Genomic DNA, 20,340 nt, shown 5'->3' with positions numbered 1-20,340 from the left:
CCACACCATCAACAGCTGCTCCATTATGAATCCCACACGCCTTGTTCGCCCGCAGCCCAGGACACTTCATCAGTTGTGCTCTCTCACACTCCGTCAACCTGCCGCCTCGCGCCAGGCGACAAGCTTCGCGACTTTCCACACAAATTGCCTCGGACGAAACCCACAAATCCACCGACCGTATCTCTCCGCGCGCCATGCTTCTACAAAGACTAAAGCAGTCAAGGAGTTGAGGACTGCTGCCATAAATGTCGAAAGCGATCCATCCTTGATCGGAACAGACACGTTCTCTGCGATAAACAATTTGGAGAAGAAGATAAATCAGATACTCTCACAAAAGGACTCTGTCCCTTCGGAGGATGTCTTGGTCCCAATCATGAGAGAGGCCGATCAATTGGCCGCCATGGTCCAGAAGAGCACCCCGGAGCCAGCACCCGCATCCAAGCAAAGCGCGTCCGACGCAGCGTCGTTGCTCTCAGACCTCGAAACTGCGGCCCCTTTGGCTAGGAATCCCGCAGAGAAGCTGTCCTCGCTGGTCCACCAATTGATGCTGCACCCTCCCGTCTTCATCAATCCCGAAATGCTCGAGCTCTACGTTAAGGTGCAGGCAAAGTTGCGCCAGCCGGAAAAGATACTCGACATCTTTGAACTTTACGCCACCAAGCCAATCCCCAAGCCCAACTCGTCGCCAGTCCAGTACAAGCAACCCAAGCCCGACCGGATACTGGCAGCGATTCCAACAAAAATCGCCAATGAAGCTGTTGATGCGGCGCTCGCCAACAAGGATATGTTTTTGGCCATGGAAATGGTCGAAAACACGTTCAGGACGCGCGCTTTCAACAAGGCCAAGCTAGTCCGCAAGGTGACGTTGCCATTGCTGGGCGTTGGCAGCCTTCCCATTGCTCTCTACTACCTAGCCCAAATGTACGCAGAGGCGCAGACATCAGAGGAGAATTTCACGGCCGCTCTCAAAGTATACGCAGGTGGATCGGCATACTTGGCGGCGGTCATAGGACTTGGCTTCGTCTCAATTTCGACGTGGAATGACCAAATGGAGAGGGTGACGTGGGCAAAGGGCACACCTCTATCGGTGCGCTACATGAGAGAAGAGGAGCGGGCGGCAATAGACAGAATCGCTCTGGCAGTAGGATTCCGGGACAAGAACAGGTGGGGTGAGGAAGAGGGCGAGGAGTGGGAGGCGTTTCTCGAATGGGCAGCCATGAGGTGGATGGTGGTGGACGATGTTGGCTTGCAGGAGGAGATGAATCCCTCGTAGATGACGGTTTGAGTAAGGTAGCTCACGGAATTGTGGTAGATATAAATTCATGTTCCTGGCTGAGCAACGTCACCGGCACCGCCCGCCGCCTACAGCCCAGGTACGCGCCAAGTCCGCGAACCCTGGTCCACGTCTCCGCCGCAGATCACTGGTGAGTAGTGAGAGCTCCAAGCGCACATGCTGCAACAACCAACGGATCCCGCCAACTACCACGTCCGCCTCCACCATCTCCCGCCGTCCTCGCCTTCCCGCTCCTCTGATTATGAGGACATCGTTGTCCGCCCATCCACAACATGCATATTGTCAAGCCTCTCTGGTTGACCCATCCTGGTAAGCTCCGAGTCGCATTCGCTGCGTTTCCGCCGCGCCGTTGAATTCCAAAAGCTGACGCGTTGGTTGCCATTCCAGGTGATTCGAGAGACTACGAAGTCTACAGCTGTCACGTCTCTCCCGACGGAGACAGGCTCGCCACCGCCGCTGGAGGTATGCGCATTGATTGCTCTGCAGCGCGCCGACCGCGTCGCATCGCGCCTTGGATTCGAGACCGCTGAAATCTGTTACAGACGGCCATGTGCGCATTTGGTCGACCGACGCCATCCTCAACTGCTCAAAAACCGATTACAACAAGCCAAAACAACTCGCGGCCGTCAGCAACCACTCGGGCGTGATCCATGCTGTGCGCTTCTCGAGTAGCGGAAGATATCTGGCCTCGGGCGCAGATGACAGAGTTGTTTGCGTCTACATACACGACCCCAACCCACCGACACACTCAACATTCGGTATGGAGTGCTGTGAAGAGGCGGTGGACCTACTGCTAAGATATTCGCAGGATCAAACGAGGAACCGCCCGTGGAGAATTGGCGCGTCTTTCGCCGTTTAATCGGACACGACAACGACGTACAAGACTTGGGATGGTCATACGATTCTTCGATATTGGTGTCGGTGGGCCTGGACTCCAAGGTGGTCATTTGGTCGGGGCATACTTTTGAAAAGCTCAAGACCATAAACAGCCACCAAAGTCACGTCAAGGGCATCACGTTCGACCCGGCCAACAAGTACTTTGCAACCTCGAGCGATGATCGCACAATCAAAGTCTTCCGTTTCACACCTCCCGCGCCCAACGCAACGGCCCAGGATTCCGTTAACAACTTTGTCCTCGAAAAGACGATAATCGCCCCCTTCGAAGCCTCTCCCTTGACCACATACTTTCGCCGATGTTCCTGGTCACCAGATGGTAATCACATCGCTGCCGCCAACTCGACGAATGGTCCAGTCAGTTCCGTCGCAATCATTAATAGAGGTTCATGGGACGGCGACATCAATCTGATTGGTCACGAGGGCCCCGTTGAGGTTTGCGCATTTTCGCCGAGAATGTTCTATCGAGAACCGCCTACAGACGCCCACAAAGATGCAAATGGTAACATCAACCTCGGGTCCGTCACCGTCGTCGCCTGCGCTGGACAAGACAAGACTTTGAGTATATGGAACACGAGCTTTGCGCGGCCCTTTGTTGTGACTCAAGAACTCTGCGGAAAGTCCATATCAGACCTCTCCTGGTCTCCCGATGGAGAGAAACTCTACCTCACCAGCTTGGACGGGAGCATTTTGACAGCCGTGTTCGAGCCGGGCGAATTGGGCTACGTTGCGGCACTCTCGGAAAATGAAAAATCACTCCAAAAGTTTGGCGCTGGGCGGAGACTTGGAATGGTTGAGAGCACCGAGGCTCTTCTCCTTGAAGAAGGCAGCAAGGCAGGGGAGCTCAAAGGTGTTCAAGGCCGTATGGGAGAGCTCATGGGAGACGGCGGAACAGGGACGGTTAATGGCCTCCCTGGTGCCCCTCGCACAAACGGTGTGGCTTCCGGCGCAGCTGATGCCCCCACTCCAGTCACAAATGGGCAAGCACAACCAGCAAATCAGCCCCCGGCAGACACAAGAGTGGACAAGCTCAAGCAGCGAGTCACCGTCACCAAGGATGGCAAGAAACGCATTGCGCCAATGCTCGTTTCGGCCTCGTCAGGACTTGCAGAATCATCGCTACCCCAAACTCAGCTCGTCACCTCTCAACAAACTAGATCTGGAGGTCGCCAAGACGATCCGCACAGCGTGGTTGACATGTCGAAACCGTTTGACGGGTTCCCCAAGGGCGGCCTGGTTTCTCTACTTCTTGGAAACAAGAGGAAGTTTGCCGAGATAGAAGGCGACGATGAGCGGAGAATAGAAAAGAGGCTTGCCAACTCGACGCGCAATAGCGCAGCCCCCATCCTTCAAAATACTCCAGATGGGCTTGCGCCTGTCAAGCCCCAGGAGCGGCCTGCGGAAACCGAAATCCCTGAACCTCTTCGTCCTGCAATAGTGAATCCCAGCCTAGCTGTCAGTCAACTCCGGTTGGCAATACCTTTGGTTAGGAGTGTCATTGTTCGAACAGTGGACGCGAGCGAACCACCACAGCCTGGGAGCGACAACGCAAACGAAGATGTCGTAATGTTGGAAGTTCGCAACGCAACCGGCGCATCGAGAACGGGACGACCTCAGGACCGAGATCCGGCTCGAGTTTCTTGTATCAAACGAGGTCAGAATCTTTGGCAAGACTTTATCCCACGGGCAGTTATTCTCGTGACGGGCAACCCCAACTTTTGGGCTGCCGCGTGCGAAGGTGGTTCCATCTACGTTTGGTCCCCTGCTGGTCGTCGCCTTGTCAGCGAGATGATTGTCGAAGCCAATCCCGTCATCCTAGATTGCAGGGGTTGGTATCTTCTCTGCATCACCGCCGTCGGAACCTGCCACGTCTGGAACATGAAAACCCTCTCGTCTCCTCACCCACCCATATCCATTGGTCCAGTATTAGACATTGCGTCGGCAACGCAAGGACCGCACCTCACGCCCACCCCCGGCATCATCTTTGCCCGGCTCAATTCTGCCGGCCGCATCATCGTCGCCCTCTCCAACGGCGACGGTTACTCTTACTCTCCTACCCTCTACGTCTGGCAACGCCTATCAGAGCCATGGTGGGCCGTCGGAAGCCAGTACTGGAACACGACAGACAGCTCCGTGGGGAATCTGTCATCGTCCTCGACCACAACCGCCGCCAGCAAGGACCGCGACCGCGACTTGGACGAAGTGGCGCCCGAAAACCTCTCGGCCGGCATCATCCCCATGCTCGAACGCAACACCACCGCCCACACGCTCGTCCGCGGCCGCGCCTTCTACCTCAGCCGCCTCATCAAAGCGCTCCTGTCGGCCGAGGGCTTCGAGAACCTCGAGTCCAGCATCAGCGTCGCGCATCTGGAGAACCGCGTCGCCGCCGCCATGGCGCTGGGCGCGCGCGAGGAGTTCAGGCTGTACTTGCTCATGTACGCGAAGCGTCTCGGCGCCGAAGGCCTCAAGGGCAAGATTGAGGAGCTGCTGCGCATGCTGATGGGCGACATATTCGAAGACGACGGCGAGCAGCACGGCGAGACGAATGGAAATGGGGAAGCGGGAGACTCGAATGCATTGGTCTTGAAGGACGGGAATGAGGAGCTGGTTGGGTGGAAAAAGGAGGAGCTGTTGAAGGAGGTTGTCGTTGTTCTTGGTAAGTTGATCCTCCCCCAACCCCCGTGTTTCTCTTGGTGGTTCTAATATTTGCATCAGGCAAACACCGCGACCTGCAACGCATCACGGTGCCTTACGCGCGCCTCCTTGGCGTCATTGACAAGGACGTCGCGCCGAGCGACGACGTCAGTGCCATGGACACGGCGATTTGAATACGCACACGGAATTGATGACTTTTTGATGTTGTTATTGGGTCGTTCCTCCTCTCTCCTTTCCTCCCCTCTCTTCTCTCTTGAAAGGCTTTGTCCGTCTCTTGCCTCTTCTCCCTCTTGATCATGGGGCTCCAAGGGGCCTGGCTCTGCTTGTTGTATGTACGGTATTACAATTTCCTTGGAATCACGAGCACGCAAGGAAAGGACCTTTGGCTTGAGACGGCTGGCTGGCTGGCTGGCGTTTGAAAAATGGTCAGGTCGGCTGTGGATATGCCGTCCTTCCTAGCAGTCGATGTGCTTGCTGCCCTGACAGTGTCGTTGGTGGTGCGGTGGCGTGGGCTGGGCTGGAGTGGTGCTGGTCAACATCATAGCGTGGAAACCATGTTTTTATACTCTATTCCTTGTCGTTTGCTGGATTGCTTTGGTTGCAATATTTTTTGTTTTGCTGCTGCTTCTCTTGTTGTTGTTGTCGCCTCAGCCTGGCTTTGTACACGTACTCGGAGTACAAAAGAGAGAATTTTGCACCGTCGTTTGTCGTCCGAGTCGAACACATCTTGCGCCTCTGATGGTTGCCTGTCTGTCCGTCTATCTGCAGGGTTGCAGTAGCAGGAGATCCAGAGGACGAAGAGAAGCAAGTCCGCGTTGTCGGGAGCGGCCGTTGCTCGTGCTGTCTGCTCTTGCCTCATGCCCTGATTGCAAGACTCGAGACTTGACCAGAATCGCGCTTTTGCCAACTGACCCACCGGCCAACCAGGCCTCCCCACGTAACGCCTTCCTCTTCTCACATGCCCTCCTCCACCATATCACGATCCTGACTCCTGACTCCTAACTCCTGAATCCCCTTATCTACTCCGTCTCCTTACCCCTAACCCCCACGCTATCTACCTGACCCAATCATCTTCCCCCGTGCCCTACTTACTTACCTACCCTCCCCACGCTCCTGCGTCATCTATCTCTCATCCTATCTCCTCCCCTATCACACGACACACGCCGCACCCCTATAAAACCCAGCACTCTCTCCAACCGACCGGCCCTTCCTCCACCTCCACCTCTACCTCCACCTTCCCGCAAAGCACGCGAATCCCTTGCGCCGCCGCCGCCGCCGCCGCAGACGGTGATTTTGAAGCTTGCGGGATGGATGGGCTGGGCCGAGGCGAGGTGGTGGTGTGTATACTGTTGAACTTTAAAGGGCGTACACTGTACAACTGTATAGCTATGCTGTTTGCTTACTTGTTCGCTGTACGCGTACTTGTTTGAGGTTTTAATTGTTTGAAGCCTTTTGTATAACTGTATTTGTATGTGTTTTGAGGGTTGAGTGTATGTGTAGTTGTTTTGTGGTTGAGTGTCTGCCTTTGTGTTTTGTGTATGCGTATCTGTGTTGATGATTGAGTGGCTGCTGTTTTTTGTGTATGCGTATCTGTGTTGATGATTGAGTGGCTGCTGTTTTGTATGTATGCGTAGTCAGAAGACTAAGTGTGCTCTCCGTTCTTTGCATGCTTCTATTTGTGAGTTGCGTTTTCTTCCTGCTCACTTGCTTGTACATCTGTCTTGATCTGCCTGTGTCTTGAACTGTTTGTCTGTCTGTCTGTCTATACTCGCAGTCCAAGAATAAGTCCAAGTCCAACCTCCCCACGCAACCGCCCTCGTCTCACAAACCTCAGCTCAACACAACACAACACAGATCACCTCCACATAGCCTCAAAGCCAAGAAGCAGCATCATGAAACAACGCTCCAAGTTGCAAGCCTCTGAGAAGACTAAGTCAAAGGACAAAGCAGACGAGGACTCCCGGCGCACACACCAGTGGCGTTATCGTAGTAGGATGATTCGGCAGTGAAAAATGACCAAGTCCCAAGTACTGAGCTGACGAGGACTCCCAGCGCACACAACAGTGGTGTTCTGTTGGTACGCCGATCAGGCAGTGAACTCGATCAGAGCCTTGGGCCGGTAGCTGGTTTCTGATGACTTGTCGAGGAGTGATCGAAGCCTTTGTTGGTTGGGCTTTTGTATTCAAGGGAAAGGGCGGTGCTGGCTAAGGACACGATGGATTGGCTGTGCTGATCCGCATGACGTCGTCTCATCTTCGCATCTCACGTGAACGATGCTGTTTGCATTGACGGGCTTCATTGTTTTGGCGTTGTGAGGGAGGATAGCGTCGACGCAAGGAGTGATCGTTCTCAGGAGCAGTGCCTCGGTCCTGCAGTCAGTAGCGACTCGATGACTTCACAAACCAAGTGTCTACACAAGATTGCCACTGCATTGTTGAAGAAATGAAGTCAGTGCTGGTCGAAGAAGCCAGTGATCGGACTGAGATTGTTCGCGTGGCCTTGCCCCTTTCCTCCGCGATGTTTCTTGGAGAGCGCTCCCTTTGTAGACTGGCTTCCAGCATTATGACTAGACGCTGGGGGACTGCCTTTGAAGATAACGTCTGGACACCGTAATTGTTGGAGGTCTCAATATGGGAAGTGTAGGGGAACAGAGCAACGCAAAACAGTAGGTCGTTCCAGGTTTGTCACGACCAGAGGCCTCTTGCTCAGCTGGTAATCAGAGAACCTTCCATGCGTGTTGGTGTCCGGGATCGAAGCCTCCGAGGCCAGGTATTTATATAAAGAGAAAGGGACCAGTGCTTCGAGAAGGATCAAGTGATTGTGCCAGCTTGTCCACGTGGATTTGCCTTTTTCTCGCCGGCTGGGCCTCAGATGCCGCCTTTTTCAATCCATGTTCTTGGAATTGAGCATTTTTTATGAATGCTGTAGCACTGCGTCGAAGCTTGAAGCCTGAACGGTGTAATTATCGAAAGGTCCGATCAAGGAGTTGCGGAATAAAGCGACGCAAAACAAGTATCTGGGACAGCAACTGGTCAACGCCAGCACAGTGTAGTCGGCGACAACCAGTACGCAACTTGCAAGCTCCTCGGGTGTGTTCCTGGACCAGTTTGAGGCTGATGAGGTCAGCCCTTTATTACCGCGGAGAAAGAGGACGTTGCCTCTTGAAGACTCAGGCTCAACGGGCCAGGCGCTGCTGCCTCCGCATGACGCCTTCCCTTTTTGGGCGGTCGTTGCTTTGGGCTGCCAGGCCTGTGCTATTTGACTGGAGTACATAAGCTCCTTGTCGCGCATGCCGCGTTTCTCTTTCAACTCCAGCAGGCTTTGGCTTGAAATGTCCAGAAAAGCCCAAAGTACCAAGCTACTGTCTCGCCGTCTTGGAAAACCCGAACCACTGAGTGCATATCTGGCCATTTGGGTCTTTGTAGTCTCATAATCAATTTCATCATGTGCTGCCATCAGTGTGTACTGCAAAGCATCATTCTGCATCACCGTTACTGGCCCTGGTGGTTCAAAAATGAAAGGAACATAAGCGCGAGACTCTTCCATTTTAGCACATGCCATCCTCAACCGCTGCGCTTTCCTCGTCCTCCCCTGATCATCTAGTGACGCAAAACTTGAAGCACTTAAACCACGACGCTCTCGATATGTTTTCAACAACTCTCAGCTCTCCAGCAAGCTTGATTTTGCAGCTGCAACGAATACGTGAAGGTTCAGCCTGTCTTATCTCATCTAAAATGAAGCCTGACTTTTGTTTTGGTCATTTGGAATGCCTTTTTTCGCAGAGGGAATTTCTGACTGAGCTCCGCTTGCAATGAACTCAGCGAAAACTGCAAAAAGCCGCGACTCATAGCCTCACAATTTTCGCATTAGGAGACCGCGATGATAAGGCACAGTGGTCTGTGATGATGACGGAGACTCGCATTATCGCGCGGTCAAGACTCTCTGGGGACGAGAAGAATCGACAAAGAAGGGGGTGGAGGAGAACACGAAACCAGAGGAACAGCACAGTCTGAGGGCGCGAACAAGTTGCAGGCCCAAGAAGTCGATTGCTTTGGGCAAGCCGATGGTCTTTCTTGTTCAGGGCCTCAGCGGGCCTGGAAGAGGAAAGTCTGCGGGTCGTGCAAAAGAAGATCGTGGGCTTTTGTAGAAAGAGAGCATGGCGGGAGCGCGCACCTGCTTCCTCTGATCACAACCATCCCACGTGCTGCAATTGGTGTGGCGGTCTTTGTGCCCCTGCTTTTGACAGGCCAATCTCGGCCTCAGACTCGTTTGTCGGAATTTTTGGGAAATACTAAATGAGGAAACGCGATTCGAGATTCAAGAGACGGTAGAGATTGGCATTACAACACAGTGCGTAAGAGGATTCTCGAAGAAAAACGACTTTGTAGCGCCGGGCAAAGCATACAGAAAAATTGGAGCGGGGGTTTAGACTACCGGAGCTCAAAATAGAGGTAATCATCAAGTTTGATTGCAAAGCCCGCAGTAAAGGACCTTGTGTTTTTGAGCATTTGTTGGCAAGCTCCAGGTTTTGATGAAAGTCCAAGATGTGAACAGGCGACCAGGTATTTATAGGGAAAAGGTGGTGTTCATCGCTAGTCTGAGTACTGAGTAAGAGATTTCTCGTGTCAGCAGACCTCACAGTGGTTATCCTATTGCCTGAATTGGGCAATCTTTGCGCTGGGTTCCTCGGAGTGTGACGATGAAGAAGCGTAGCGTTCGAGGTTTGATGGCGAAAAACAGCACTCAAGCGACGATGCTTCACGCAGGGGAAAAGGCGGATGGCAAGACGTTGCAGGGGCGCCGGAGCAGGGCGATTGTGATTTGTGATGAGGTCTGCGGTCTACAAATGTCCTAGCTGTTGTTCCTTGCAGAAAGCAAATGTTTGGATATGCGAAGAACAGATATGCAAAGCAAAGAAAGAGGAGGGAGAGTGGCCGTCTGCTGGAAAAGCCGCTTGTTTTCCCCGTGCCCCTGAAAAACGATCTATCTATATCCTCACTCCCGATGAAGCGCCATAATTTTAAGCTGATGAATGAATACAGGATTTCAACGCAAATTCCAGATCGAGACAAAGAAAAGAGCCTGGAAGCAGCTGCTGGACTGCCAGAGTGGGTACGTAGATGTGCTTGTTGGAAGCCCAAAGTGTCCTCTTGCCGCGTGTCTGGTTTGCGCAAAATTCAAAATGCCAGAATACGATCAAAAAAAAGACAAAAGCCAAAATTTTACACCCAATAGGCCCCTTGAGGTGACTGCCTGCCATTCTGGGTTGTTCCACGTGTTTCTTGCACCGAAATCGGCAGCGCCGCAAGCGGAGGCCGGCAGCGATGTCGAAGAAAGTCACACGAGTGATGGCTGCGCACCTGCCTCTTCATTTGGCTGAAGCTGATGTTGCTTTAGCGGTTTAAGAGACTTGTGAGAGGTATAAAAGCTTGCCGAAATTCTTTTCTCGAGCTCGTCAGCGGAATCCATCTACCACAGTGCAGAGCACGACCACCCCCTGGGTCAGTCTACTGCCTTTGGATCGTTTCCAAAGACCTAGGGAGACAGTACTGTGCTTTGCTTGTTGTGTCTTATTTTCAGCGTTAAACCAGCACTCCTATCTCCCCTTCGACTGGTTTGTCATTGTCACCACAAAATACCGCTGTTTGTCCCCAGTTAGGTAGTTAGGGCTCGCACCATCATCGCTCTTCCTTAACCAATACTCAGTCAGCCAACTTGCAGATCTGTCGATGGCTTCGTGATAAGTGGCAGTGAAAGGTAAGACGAGGATAACAGAAAAGAGCGAAAGGTGACTGATACCGCCTCTCTGCTATCCGCAGGGGAGGCAGGATTCGAATTGATGTGCCCACTGTCCAGGGACTTTTGGAGCTCAACAAGCACTGCAGCGGCTCGCGACTTACCAGGTGACGTGGCGTGCGCCAAATGAGCGACGATTTAGGGCAAACAAACAAGTCACGGGTCCCGGAAGCGAGCGAGGTGCGTTGGGGATATAAAAGCGCGCATGCCTGCTTGTCTTTTGCGCGGCAACAGGGTATGCGTACTTCCAGGGTTGAGGCCACGAGCAGGATGTGAACTGTGTAATCTACAGAAACGCCTGCCGCGCACTCTGTTTCTTCTGTCTCTTTTGTTGACTAAGATGTCAACCTGCTGTTCGCTACCTACGGGATTGCAAGCAGTAGCTCTGGCGTTACAGATTGCTGAGGATCGTCATTTTGGAACGATGGCTGAGGTCTCATTTAAAAGTTGTTCGAGGCCGTCGCAGTATCGCCATTGGGTGCGCAGTCAGGGGTATTTTTGCGACCCCTGAATTCAGGGGTCCGCCATCAGTCAGGGGGGATTGCATCTGATACGATGTTCTGGAGAAAGCGATTGTTGCAAAGCTGCCTGGGCTGTATGCTGTATCGGTCGTGGCTTTGGGAGGAAGAAGGCAGGCGTTATCGCGGGTTTGACATGAGGAAGTCCGCCTTGCGAGGCTGTTCCCTCAGCCACTGAATAAGACTGCCCCCATTTTCGACTCATCATAGGTCGGATAATGTGCTGAATATTTATTGTCAGACTGGGAAGAGGCTGTGAGCATGCATGTGGCGCAGCAATGGAATATTATGCCCAAGAAGTCGACAGTGGGGGCGTAGCAGACGCATGCCGCATCAGCGTAAGCGACGGTTGTCAGCGGCATTCAAGATTGTTTGATTGTGAATTCACATTTTATCTTCGCCTCTTCCGAGAACTGTGCTGTGTCCTGTGTCCTGTGTCGCACTTGTCTCTTCTCATGCAAAAATCACCTGTCACGTTGCACTGTGCTGCAAATCCATCGCATATTGCGTAAAAGCTCCGGCATTCGATCCCTCTCACATTCGCTTAAACTCCATAAGATTTGCTCGTCCATGAGGCTGTCATGTCTTCAAAGGCCCGTCTCGATGTTGACTCTGGGAAAACCGCCGCGTGTCCCATGTGTCCTGTCAATCGGCCGAAGTATTCTTCGTCGGTGATCAACTGGGAACGGCTTGCGCGGTGGTTGAGCCTATATCCTCCGCAACCTAAAATGGACCCGCTACCTCCAGGTTTCCGTGTTATTGACGTGAAAAATCAAAACGTGGTTCAAGTCAAAGAGTTGCCTGAATCGGTCGACTACGTCTGCCTGAGCTACGTTTGGGGTAACGACAAAAGTTTTCAAGCTACAACGAAAAACATTACCAGCCTTGGAAGGAGTGGAGCTCTCGGTAGCGGTGACGTTCCGGCAACAATCAGAGATGCTATGACTGCATGTTTACGTCTTGGCAAAAGATATCTCTGGGTCGACAGGCTCTGTATTCTTCAGGACAATCCGGGCGAGACTAAACAAAGCCATATCAACGAAATGGGCCGGATCTACAGCCATGCGATTGTCACTCTTGTTGCGTACAAAGGTGGAGGTGCAGGATACGGTCTGCACGGTGTCTCTGATCGGATGAGCCGAATCCACCCAATGGAACCTCGGAGTCTTGAATTTTCGAAATGGGCTACTCGTGGCTGGACGTATCAAGAAGCCGTACTATCTCCGCGTCTCATTTACTTCACCTCTCATGATGCCATTTTTGAGGACGACGCCAGCTCGACAGAGGGAAGCAATCGCCAGATAAACAATCTCCTATGCAATATCCCGCGGCTCAAAGGAGCAGTCCAGTTCGCCGATGCTATCACCGAGTACACGTCCAGGGATTTGGGAGACCAGAGAGATGCTTTGAATGCTTTCTCTGGAGTCTTTCAACATTTGTTCGGCTGCTCCAATCGTTTCGGTATACCACTGGTCGGCTTGGAAGAAGCAATGCACTGGTTCGCGACAGGAAACTCAAAACAATGTCGCTCAGGCTTTCCAACCTGGTCTTGGGCTTCGGTAAGGGGACGATGTGTTATTCCTTTCAGGGAAAAAGCCGTTCCCATCGCGTCCTGGGCTTTTGTTGAACACGATGAAAGTGGGAAACTTTGCTTGGCCTATCCGGAGCCACGAAGAGATACCGCAAGTGAAAGCCCCCAGGACGTTCGAGACCGGAAATGGAGACTAATACTGGCCGCTGTTCATGCCAGTAAGTATGGCTACATGTCAACGACCCCATCAGAGCTTGTCCGCTTGTCATCAACCCCAGCCGAAAAGTTACAGTATGTTTTTGATGATATCTGGCCGTCGTACCAAGATTTTTGGGAGGCATGTCTTGGAATCAGCGAGAATCAGAAAAGAACATCTCACCGGGGATTCTCGGACCAACATAAGCAGCTTGCCTCGAAGCCTGGGCGAATTCTCGTTGCATCCCAGACTGCTACCATGGATTTTGAATTCATAGGTAAATCTAGAGAGTTTGCAGACCGCGAGAGGAGTTCCCAGTTCCTATTACGCGACGGCAAAGCTTTATCTGGGCTTGGATCACTCGATGATCCGGATATTCGGGACAGATTGAGCAGTATACGCTTTTTGGCGCTGTCTTGCTGCGTACTTCCCAAGTATAAGCGTAGCTTCGACGTTGACGACAGTGGTCGGAGGTCCGTTGTGCATTTCCCGATGATGCTCTCCTTGCTTCCATTCGAATCAAAATTGTTTTGGGACTTTTTGGGAACGACCGAGACCTCAGGTTGCACATATGGCATCATGAATGTTTTGGCTATTCAGGCAACGGAAGAAGATGGTGTTTTCCGTCGGGTAGGCGCTGGCTATGTAAGCCTCAAGAAATGGGGCAAGCACTGCCATGACCATTCTACAATCATTCTCGAATAAACGAAACACAAATCGTCTGGTGGCTCCAATCAGAGGGTTTGAGGATCGCGACTAGAAGTGAGGAGGGAAAGGCAGCGCCTCTGTCGAATACCTTAGACTACTTATGTCATTCAGCTCGAAGTTCTGAGAGGAACTTTTTCTTACTTAAAATCCGTAATTTGGTTGACGTACTGTTAAGAAAAGCGCTTGAATGATTGTTGAACAGGCCAGCTCAGTGAGTTCGCATCACCCCTAATCTAGCTCTCCAAGGGTAGCACTTACACAAAGGGGCGATTCCAAAGTGGTTTCGCCAACTGGGCAGAAATGTAACGCAAAGTCAGCACAGATGGCGTTAGATTGCTCATCAGTCGGCAATGATGCTGATTTCACACATTCATGAACGATCCAATCCCACCGAGAGCTGACCAGCTTTCCACTTACCAGTCCATCCTACCAGAACACATCACACCCCAAGATGCCTCTGCACACCCACCGGCAAACTCGCGAAAGGCCCAGGTGACTCACATAAAGACTCTCCTAGCATCACACCCGCTCCTCCTCACACGACGCCTCCAGATCACGCGTCAGTCATCCATGCGTTTCGTCGTGGTATAAACTCTTTCCAAAGACGCGCAGCTCTTCATTCTCCATCATCCAGGCCTTCTCTTTGAGAAAAGCACACTTCAACTAGGTCATGAACTGGTCGTGGATCCCGCGCGTGTCGAATACGAGCTCTCTCTCTTCATCTGTCGGTTGAGGATCTGAGTGGTTCAGCGTTTGTGGCGAGGCTCGGCTTCATGAGATCGGAAACGCAATGACGTGCGGTAAGTGGGAGTGTGGTGGATCAGCATCATCGGGGACTGAGGTCCTTTTCTTTCGTGAACTTAAGGTAAAGCGGCGATGGGAATTTCCCAGACCGTAGGCAACAGGCGCTGCCAACGGAGAGTGCTACGAGCCGCTCTTGCTGCGGAAGGATGGCTTGGGACGATTGGATGTCGTTAGCTGTGCGTCTCAAAAGGAAGACCGTGGGATTCAAAAATCTGTATTCGTGATAAGCAGGATGCATATTTGCTACTCCCAGTTGCAAGGAAAGAAAACCGCCGCCGGCATGCACAAAAGACGAGCTATGATGCCTCAACCGTCAGTAAGCACCCTCGTCCAATCAAACTTCCGCCACTTCTTCCTAAACCCCTCGACGCGCCTATCATTCCTATGCCAGCGGCCCTGCCTCTTGATGACATCAGGGCCCAAATCCAACATGCCGCCGAGCAGCTCTCTGGCAAACAAGTCGCCCTTGGGCCAGCGATTGGCGTCTTCAACGATGTGGCCCAAGCCGCCGTCGAGGTCGAACCAGGCGTGGAAGTAGGGCATCTCCTTTGCGATGCTGCGGCGGAAGGCCTGACGGCCCATGCCCTCGCGCGCCTTTTGCTGCGTGTTGATGAGCTTCTTGTGCTGCGTCCACTCCTCGTCGGCGGCGAGAATGGCCTCGCGGAAGAAGGCCGGCGCCGTTTCGCCCAGCGAGTAGGGGATCGGGACCGCCATCATGGCCGCGTGCCGCTTGCGGTGCGGCGATGCGGCGTTTTCGTAAAAGACCACGTCGCGCCCTTGGTCGTGGTACATGCGGGTGAGGCATTTCATAAAGTTCTGGGATCGTTAGAAAAATACAGAAGGGGGATGCTGGCAACTTACCCGAATTTCTTCCCACTCGTCGTCGTCGCATTCCAAAAGATTGAAGCGATGCTGGATGGGGACGATGCACGCACCGCCTTCGCTGATTTCCGGCTCGGTGGGTAGCGTCATGAAGACTCTGGTGCCAAGAGAGACGACTGGAGCAACCGGCGGCGTCGCCGAGTCTTCGTGGTGACAGAGGGGACAGCTGTCCAGGATGCGGTTCATCTTTTGAAAGTCCTCGATGGCGACGTTTCGGAGGTTGACGCCCGACTTTTGGACGTGTTTGGCAAGCTTGTTGGCATTGTCGTCCATGTATTCCAGATCGTCTGTGAATTTGGTGTCCTTTGCAATGCGTTCGGCAAGCCTGTAGCCCTCGCCTCCCGACTGTCCTTTGGTCCTCTTTTCCTGTCGAACCATGTCCTCTATACTCATGTCTTCATTTTCCTTGACGAGGCCCCGCTCTCTACCCCTCTTGTTGGTGAGCTCCGTAACCTCCCCTTTTCTGCTGGCTAACAAGCGATTTTCAGCGGCGCCCAGAACGACAACCTCTGGCTCCTTGCGATTGGCAGCAGCAGCCATGGCCTCATTGTATTCGGCCTCGAGAGCTGCGGCATCTGGTGCTCCTCTGAGCTTGGCCTTCATCATCTTGGCCTTGAGTTTGTTCAGGGCGGTCTGATCCAGAATCACAGTCGTGGCAGGAGCCGGTTTTTCTTCCATGACTTGTCCTTGAGGCAGGTCCGGCGCAAAGCCCTCTTCTTCATGCGCACTGCCTCTCCGAATTCCGGCATTGAGCTTCCTCTCTTGAAACAACTCTCCACTGGGCTTCTCCTTTCCAACGTAGTCCGGCCCGTACATCTTGCGCCGGTCGAGCTCATTCTCTTCTTCCCGGGCGTCGTCAAAGTCTCTCAGGCTACCAAATCTATCCAACGCTACATCGTCGATTGGCCGGCCAGAGTCTTTTGCTTCCCGATATACATTCTTGAGCTTCGTCATTCTCCATTGCGAGCCATTGTCACCAAAGGTGTAGCTGACTTCGTGTTGCGCAGGCTCATCTTCCATGGTTTGATCTGCACCACCCTCTTGGATGTCGCGAAGATGCTGATTGAGCTCATTTTCATGAATCTTGAGCTCAAAATCTTTCTTTGTGGCTTTGGTATCCGGCTCGGGCTGCCTTTTCCTGTGAATGTAATCCACGTCCAAGGCAGAGGGAGCCTCCATCCACGAGTCGCGCTTCAAATCAGACCCCTCGACATTGGCAACATTCTTGTCCTCTGCCTGTCCTGATGTCGTTTCCTCATTGCCCTGTTCAGCCCAACGCGCGTATTCCTCGTCGTCGTCAGCCGGGGACTTGGATCGATCTCTTTCGCTTCTATGTCGCCCTGACGAACGATGTTCCCTGTCGCGCTCGCCATCATGATGACGTCTTGAGGAACGGTGTTTACTGTCCCGATGTCGCGAAGACCGGTGTTCATCTTCCCGCTCGTCGTGCCGCTCGCGGCGGGAGCGCTTGTGTCTGTGGCTCGATTCGTCTTCGTCGTCGTCTCTAGAACGATGGTGTCTCGAAGAGTGATGGTGGTGGTGGCGATGTCTCCTCTCACTATCCTATTGCAAGTGAGCATGAGCTTTGCGGAGCAACGCAGCTGGGTTGCGCAAAAAATTGGGCAGTTTTGAATACCTTGTCGTGGCGATCTCGACTGCGACTGCGGTGTCGCCTTTTGTGCGTCTCTTGCGACTTGTTTTCGGCGAGAGCGCGCTCAAAATCTTCAAGCGTCATTGCGTCGTGTGGTTGTTGTTTGGTTGCGGAGGTCGAAGATGGGCACCCCCGCGGCGTCATAGCGCCGAGATTTCTGACGTCGCCCATCTTCCACCTCCAAACAACACAACTTTTTCACCCAACCACATACTACACCATCCGGCCACAATCGCGGGAACCATGGCGACGACGACATCAGGGAAGCCCGTAACCATCGTCTGCGTCGGCATGGCCGGCAGCGGCAAGACAACCTTTATGCAGCGCATCAACAGCCATCTCCACTCCAAAAAAGAGCCGCCATACGTGATCAACCTCGACCCCGCCGTCCGGAACGTGCCTTTCGATAGCAACATTGACATTCGCGACTCGGTCAACTACAAGGAAGTCATGAAGCAGTACAACTTGGGGCCGAACGGCGGTATCATCACTTCGCTCAACTTGTTCGCAACCAAGGTGGACCAAATCCTCGGCCTGCTCGAGAAGCGCACGGCGCCGCCTCCACCACCGCCTACCAATGCCCAAGGTCAACCTGTTGCGGCTCCGGCCAAGCCCATCAAGCACATCCTCGTCGACACGCCCGGTCAGATTGAAGTTTTTGTGTGGAGCGCGTCGGGCGACATTCTTCTGGGCAGTCTTGCCTCCAGCTTTCCGACCGTCATTGCCTACGTCATTGATACGCCGCGCACTGCTTCTACGAGCACCTTTATGAGCAACATGCTTTACGCCTGCTCAATTCTTTACAAGACTAAGCTTCCCATGATCCTGGTGATGAACAAGACCGACGTCAAGGATGCCGAGTTTGCCAAGGAGTGGATGACGGACTTTGAGGCCTTCCAGGCAGCTCTACGGGATGAAGAGAACGGCGGCGGATTTGGCGGTGTCGAAGGCGGAGAAGGCCCCGTCGGAGGCGGTTCTGGCTACATGGGAAGCCTGTTGAACAGCATGAGCCTGATGCTGGAAGAATTCTACCGTCATCTCAGCGTTGTCGGAGTCAGCTCGATGACGGGACAAGGCGTGGACGAATTCTTCGAGGCGGTTCAGCAAAAAGCCGAAGAGTTTGAGCGGGACTACAAGCCGGAGCTGGAGAGGAGAAGGGAAGAAAGAGAAAAGGAAAAGGTGACAAGGAGAGAGCAAGAGTTGGACCGGTTGATGAAGGACATGAGCGTTGGCGGTGCTGGAAACAAGACGCCAAGCAAACCCAAGGGCAAGAAGAAGGCGGAGCCAGAGACGGTGAGCGATATTGAGGATGATGAAGACGACGACATGGGCCCGGAAGAGGATTCGGACGACTTTGAGGAGGACGACGAAGACGGAGGGCTTCAAGCAAGATATCAAAAGGCCCTCAAGGACGACCGAGACGCGCATGGAGACGACATGAGCTTTGCCAGATACGTCACTCAAGCGTCGATGCGTTAGGCTGAAGGCATGGATTGAAATTTGGATCACGGCGTTGATGAGAAATGATGGGCTGCATGGGTCGGAGTTTGGGGGGATTTGGGATGGCAATCGTCCGCTTAGCATGAAGATGAATTGAAGCCACTTGAATGGCAAGACAATCAGTACTTCCATATCAAATCCTTTGACTCCACTCTGTATGTATGCATCGGGTCGTTCTCGGAGGCTTGGGGGCTACCCAAAACGGCCTATTTCTCACTCAACTTGCCCACAAAGACGACACCACAACCTGAACAAGTTTGCAAAATCAACTCTCAATCAGACTCAGTAGATCTCTTCGTTTTCTCCTCAGACAAAAGTAATTTTTGCTGGGCTTCATTCCGCTCCGCTCACGGTGCTCGCTTAAGGTCAAGTCTTGGCGCATCCAAACTCTGGAATTTCGTCCCACGGACCACGACCCGCGCGACAACACCAGCTCACCACCACGCCAACGCGATACCCACGTCGACAACCATGGCCGACCTTCTCAAGGACTCCCCGCTCCGCGCGGTGCAGGTCGAGGCCCTCGTGGTCATGAAGATGATCAAGCACTCCAGCCAGGCCTTTCCCACCGTCGCGACCGGCTCGCTCGTCGGCATGGACGTCAACGGCACCCTCGAAATCACAAACAGCTTTCCCTTCCCGACTGTCGACGTCCCGGCCCAGGACTCTGCTCATGACGGCGCCTCCAACGCTGCCGCCGCCGCCCCGCGCGCTAGGGCAAACGTCGTCTACCAGAACGAGATGATCAAGTTCTTGCGCGAGGTCAACGTCGACGCCTCCAACGTCGGATGGTACACCAGCACCAACATGGGCAACTTTGTCAACCTCAACACCATTGAGAACCAGTTCTTCTACCAAAAGGAGCTGAATGAGCGGACAGTCGCCCTCGTCCACGACGTCAGCCGGAGCTCCCAAGGCGCCCTGAGCCTGAGGGCTTTCAGGCTGTCGCCCGTCTTTATGCAGGCGTACAAGGAGGGCAAATTCACGACCGAGACGTGAGCACAAAGAACCATGCCTTGCAAGCACAGCTGACAGGTTTGCAGCCTCCAGAAGAGCGGCCTCCGCTACCAAGACATCTTGGTCGAGCTGCCCCTCACCGTCCACAACTCGCACCTCCTCACCTCGCTGCTCCACCAGCTCCCCTCCTCGCCGCCCAAGGACGAGCTCAAGTTCCCCTCGAACCTTGCCGAACTCAACACCGACCCCAACAAGCCCCTGCCGCCGCTCTGCCCCAACTTTGACTCGCTCGACCTGTCCATCGACCCCTTCCTCGAGAAGACGTGCGACCTGCTCCTCGATAGCATCGAGAACCACCACACCGAGCTCAACAACTACCAGTACTACCAGCGCTCCCTGGGCCGCGAGCAGGCCAAGATCACGACGTGGCAGCAGAAGCGCAAGGCGGAGAACGCGGCGCGGGCCGCGGCCAAGCAGCCGCCGCTGCCCGAGGACGAGTGGCAGCGTCTGTTCAAGCTGCCGCAGGAGCCGAGCAGGCTCGAGACGCTGCTCAACTCGAGGCAAGTGGAGCAGTACAGCAGGCAGGTCGACGGTTTCACCGCCTCGGTCAGCGCCAAGATGTTTGCCGTCAGGAGCAACCTGCTCCCGGGCGAGCAAATATGAGAGCAAACGACGGACGACGATGCGAAATGGCCATGGTGACAAAAGGTGGATTGCGTGGGCTGCTTTGTTTGCATGGGGCTTTTCGGCGTTGAAGACAAAATCGGCGGCGATAGACAGGCCCGTTTTGAGTGGGCAACGACAGGATTACGCCGAGGTCGTGCCTCGTTGAGCGCGCCAGATAGAGGAACGCGACAAGGGTAATGACACCATCATGTCTATATTCTGGATGCCCGGCTGCCACGTGAGTTTTGAAGACACGCCCGCATTGGCAGGGAGAGGTTGCGGAGCTCA

At 53.6% G+C, this 20,340-nt stretch overlaps 7 protein-coding genes across 7 annotated transcripts; 5 read left to right on the top strand and 2 right to left on the bottom strand.

Annotated features, from left to right (window-relative positions):
• The first annotated feature begins 3 nt into the window (after nucleotides 1-3).
• Nucleotides 4-1,401, top strand: BKA78DRAFT_310546 (uncharacterized protein). Its single transcript, XM_066888133.1, has one exon. It carries the CDS (start codon nucleotides 26-28, stop codon nucleotides 1,271-1,273), a length of 1,248 nt encoding a protein of 415 aa, XP_066744961.1. The 5' UTR covers nucleotides 4-25; the 3' UTR covers nucleotides 1,274-1,401.
• A 41-nt stretch (nucleotides 1,402-1,442) lies between these two features.
• Nucleotides 1,443-5,141, top strand: BKA78DRAFT_109425 (protein HIR1). The gene is made up of 5 exons (XM_066882230.1): nucleotides 1,443-1,603; nucleotides 1,682-1,756; nucleotides 1,837-2,052; nucleotides 2,103-4,844; nucleotides 4,904-5,141. Exons 1-5 carry the CDS (start codon nucleotides 1,567-1,569, stop codon nucleotides 5,014-5,016), a joined length of 3,183 nt encoding a protein of 1,060 aa, XP_066744960.1. The 5' UTR covers nucleotides 1,443-1,566; the 3' UTR covers nucleotides 5,017-5,141.
• Nucleotides 5,142-7,756: 2,615 nt separating this feature from the next.
• BKA78DRAFT_294273 (uncharacterized protein) lies at nucleotides 7,757-8,389 on the bottom strand (the record flags this gene model as incomplete). Its single annotated transcript, XM_066886320.1, has 1 exon — nucleotides 7,757-8,389. One exon carries the CDS (start codon nucleotides 8,387-8,389, stop codon nucleotides 7,757-7,759), a length of 633 nt encoding a protein of 210 aa, XP_066744959.1.
• Nucleotides 8,390-11,583: 3,194 nt separating this feature from the next.
• On the top strand, nucleotides 11,584-13,739 carry BKA78DRAFT_342518 (heterokaryon incompatibility protein-domain-containing protein). The gene has a single exon (XM_066890391.1). The coding sequence runs from the start codon at nucleotides 11,739-11,741 to the stop codon at nucleotides 13,587-13,589; it is 1,851 nt and encodes a 616-aa protein (XP_066744958.1). The 5' UTR covers nucleotides 11,584-11,738; the 3' UTR covers nucleotides 13,590-13,739.
• A 963-nt stretch (nucleotides 13,740-14,702) lies between these two features.
• BKA78DRAFT_294271 (CwfJ C-terminus 1-domain-containing protein-like protein) lies at nucleotides 14,703-17,013 on the bottom strand (the record flags this gene model as incomplete). Its single annotated transcript, XM_066886319.1, has 3 exons — nucleotides 14,703-15,212; nucleotides 15,258-16,841; nucleotides 16,915-17,013. The coding sequence occupies 3 exons, from the start codon at nucleotides 17,011-17,013 to the stop codon at nucleotides 14,703-14,705; spliced, it is 2,193 nt and encodes a 730-aa protein (XP_066744957.1).
• Nucleotides 17,014-17,118: 105 nt separating this feature from the next.
• BKA78DRAFT_310537 (uncharacterized protein) lies at nucleotides 17,119-18,710 on the top strand. The gene has a single exon (XM_066888132.1). It carries the CDS (start codon nucleotides 17,173-17,175, stop codon nucleotides 18,406-18,408), a length of 1,236 nt encoding a protein of 411 aa, XP_066744956.1. The 5' UTR covers nucleotides 17,119-17,172; the 3' UTR covers nucleotides 18,409-18,710.
• A 190-nt stretch (nucleotides 18,711-18,900) lies between these two features.
• Nucleotides 18,901-20,049, top strand: BKA78DRAFT_351565 (eukaryotic translation initiation factor 3 subunit H; the record flags this gene model as incomplete). The annotated part of the gene is made up of 2 exons (XM_066891196.1): nucleotides 18,901-19,424; nucleotides 19,473-20,049. 2 exons carry the CDS (start codon nucleotides 18,901-18,903, stop codon nucleotides 20,047-20,049), a joined length of 1,101 nt encoding a protein of 366 aa, XP_066744955.1.
• Between the last annotated feature and the right edge of the window lie 291 nt (nucleotides 20,050-20,340).

This window comes from Phyllosticta capitalensis, assembly GCF_038381095.1.
Source record: "Phyllosticta capitalensis strain CBS 128856 chromosome Unknown BKA78scaffold_4, whole genome shotgun sequence".
Classification (NCBI taxonomy): Eukaryota; Fungi; Ascomycota; class Dothideomycetes; order Botryosphaeriales; family Phyllostictaceae; genus Phyllosticta; species Phyllosticta capitalensis.
This window is presented reverse-complemented; position numbering and strand designations above follow the sequence as displayed.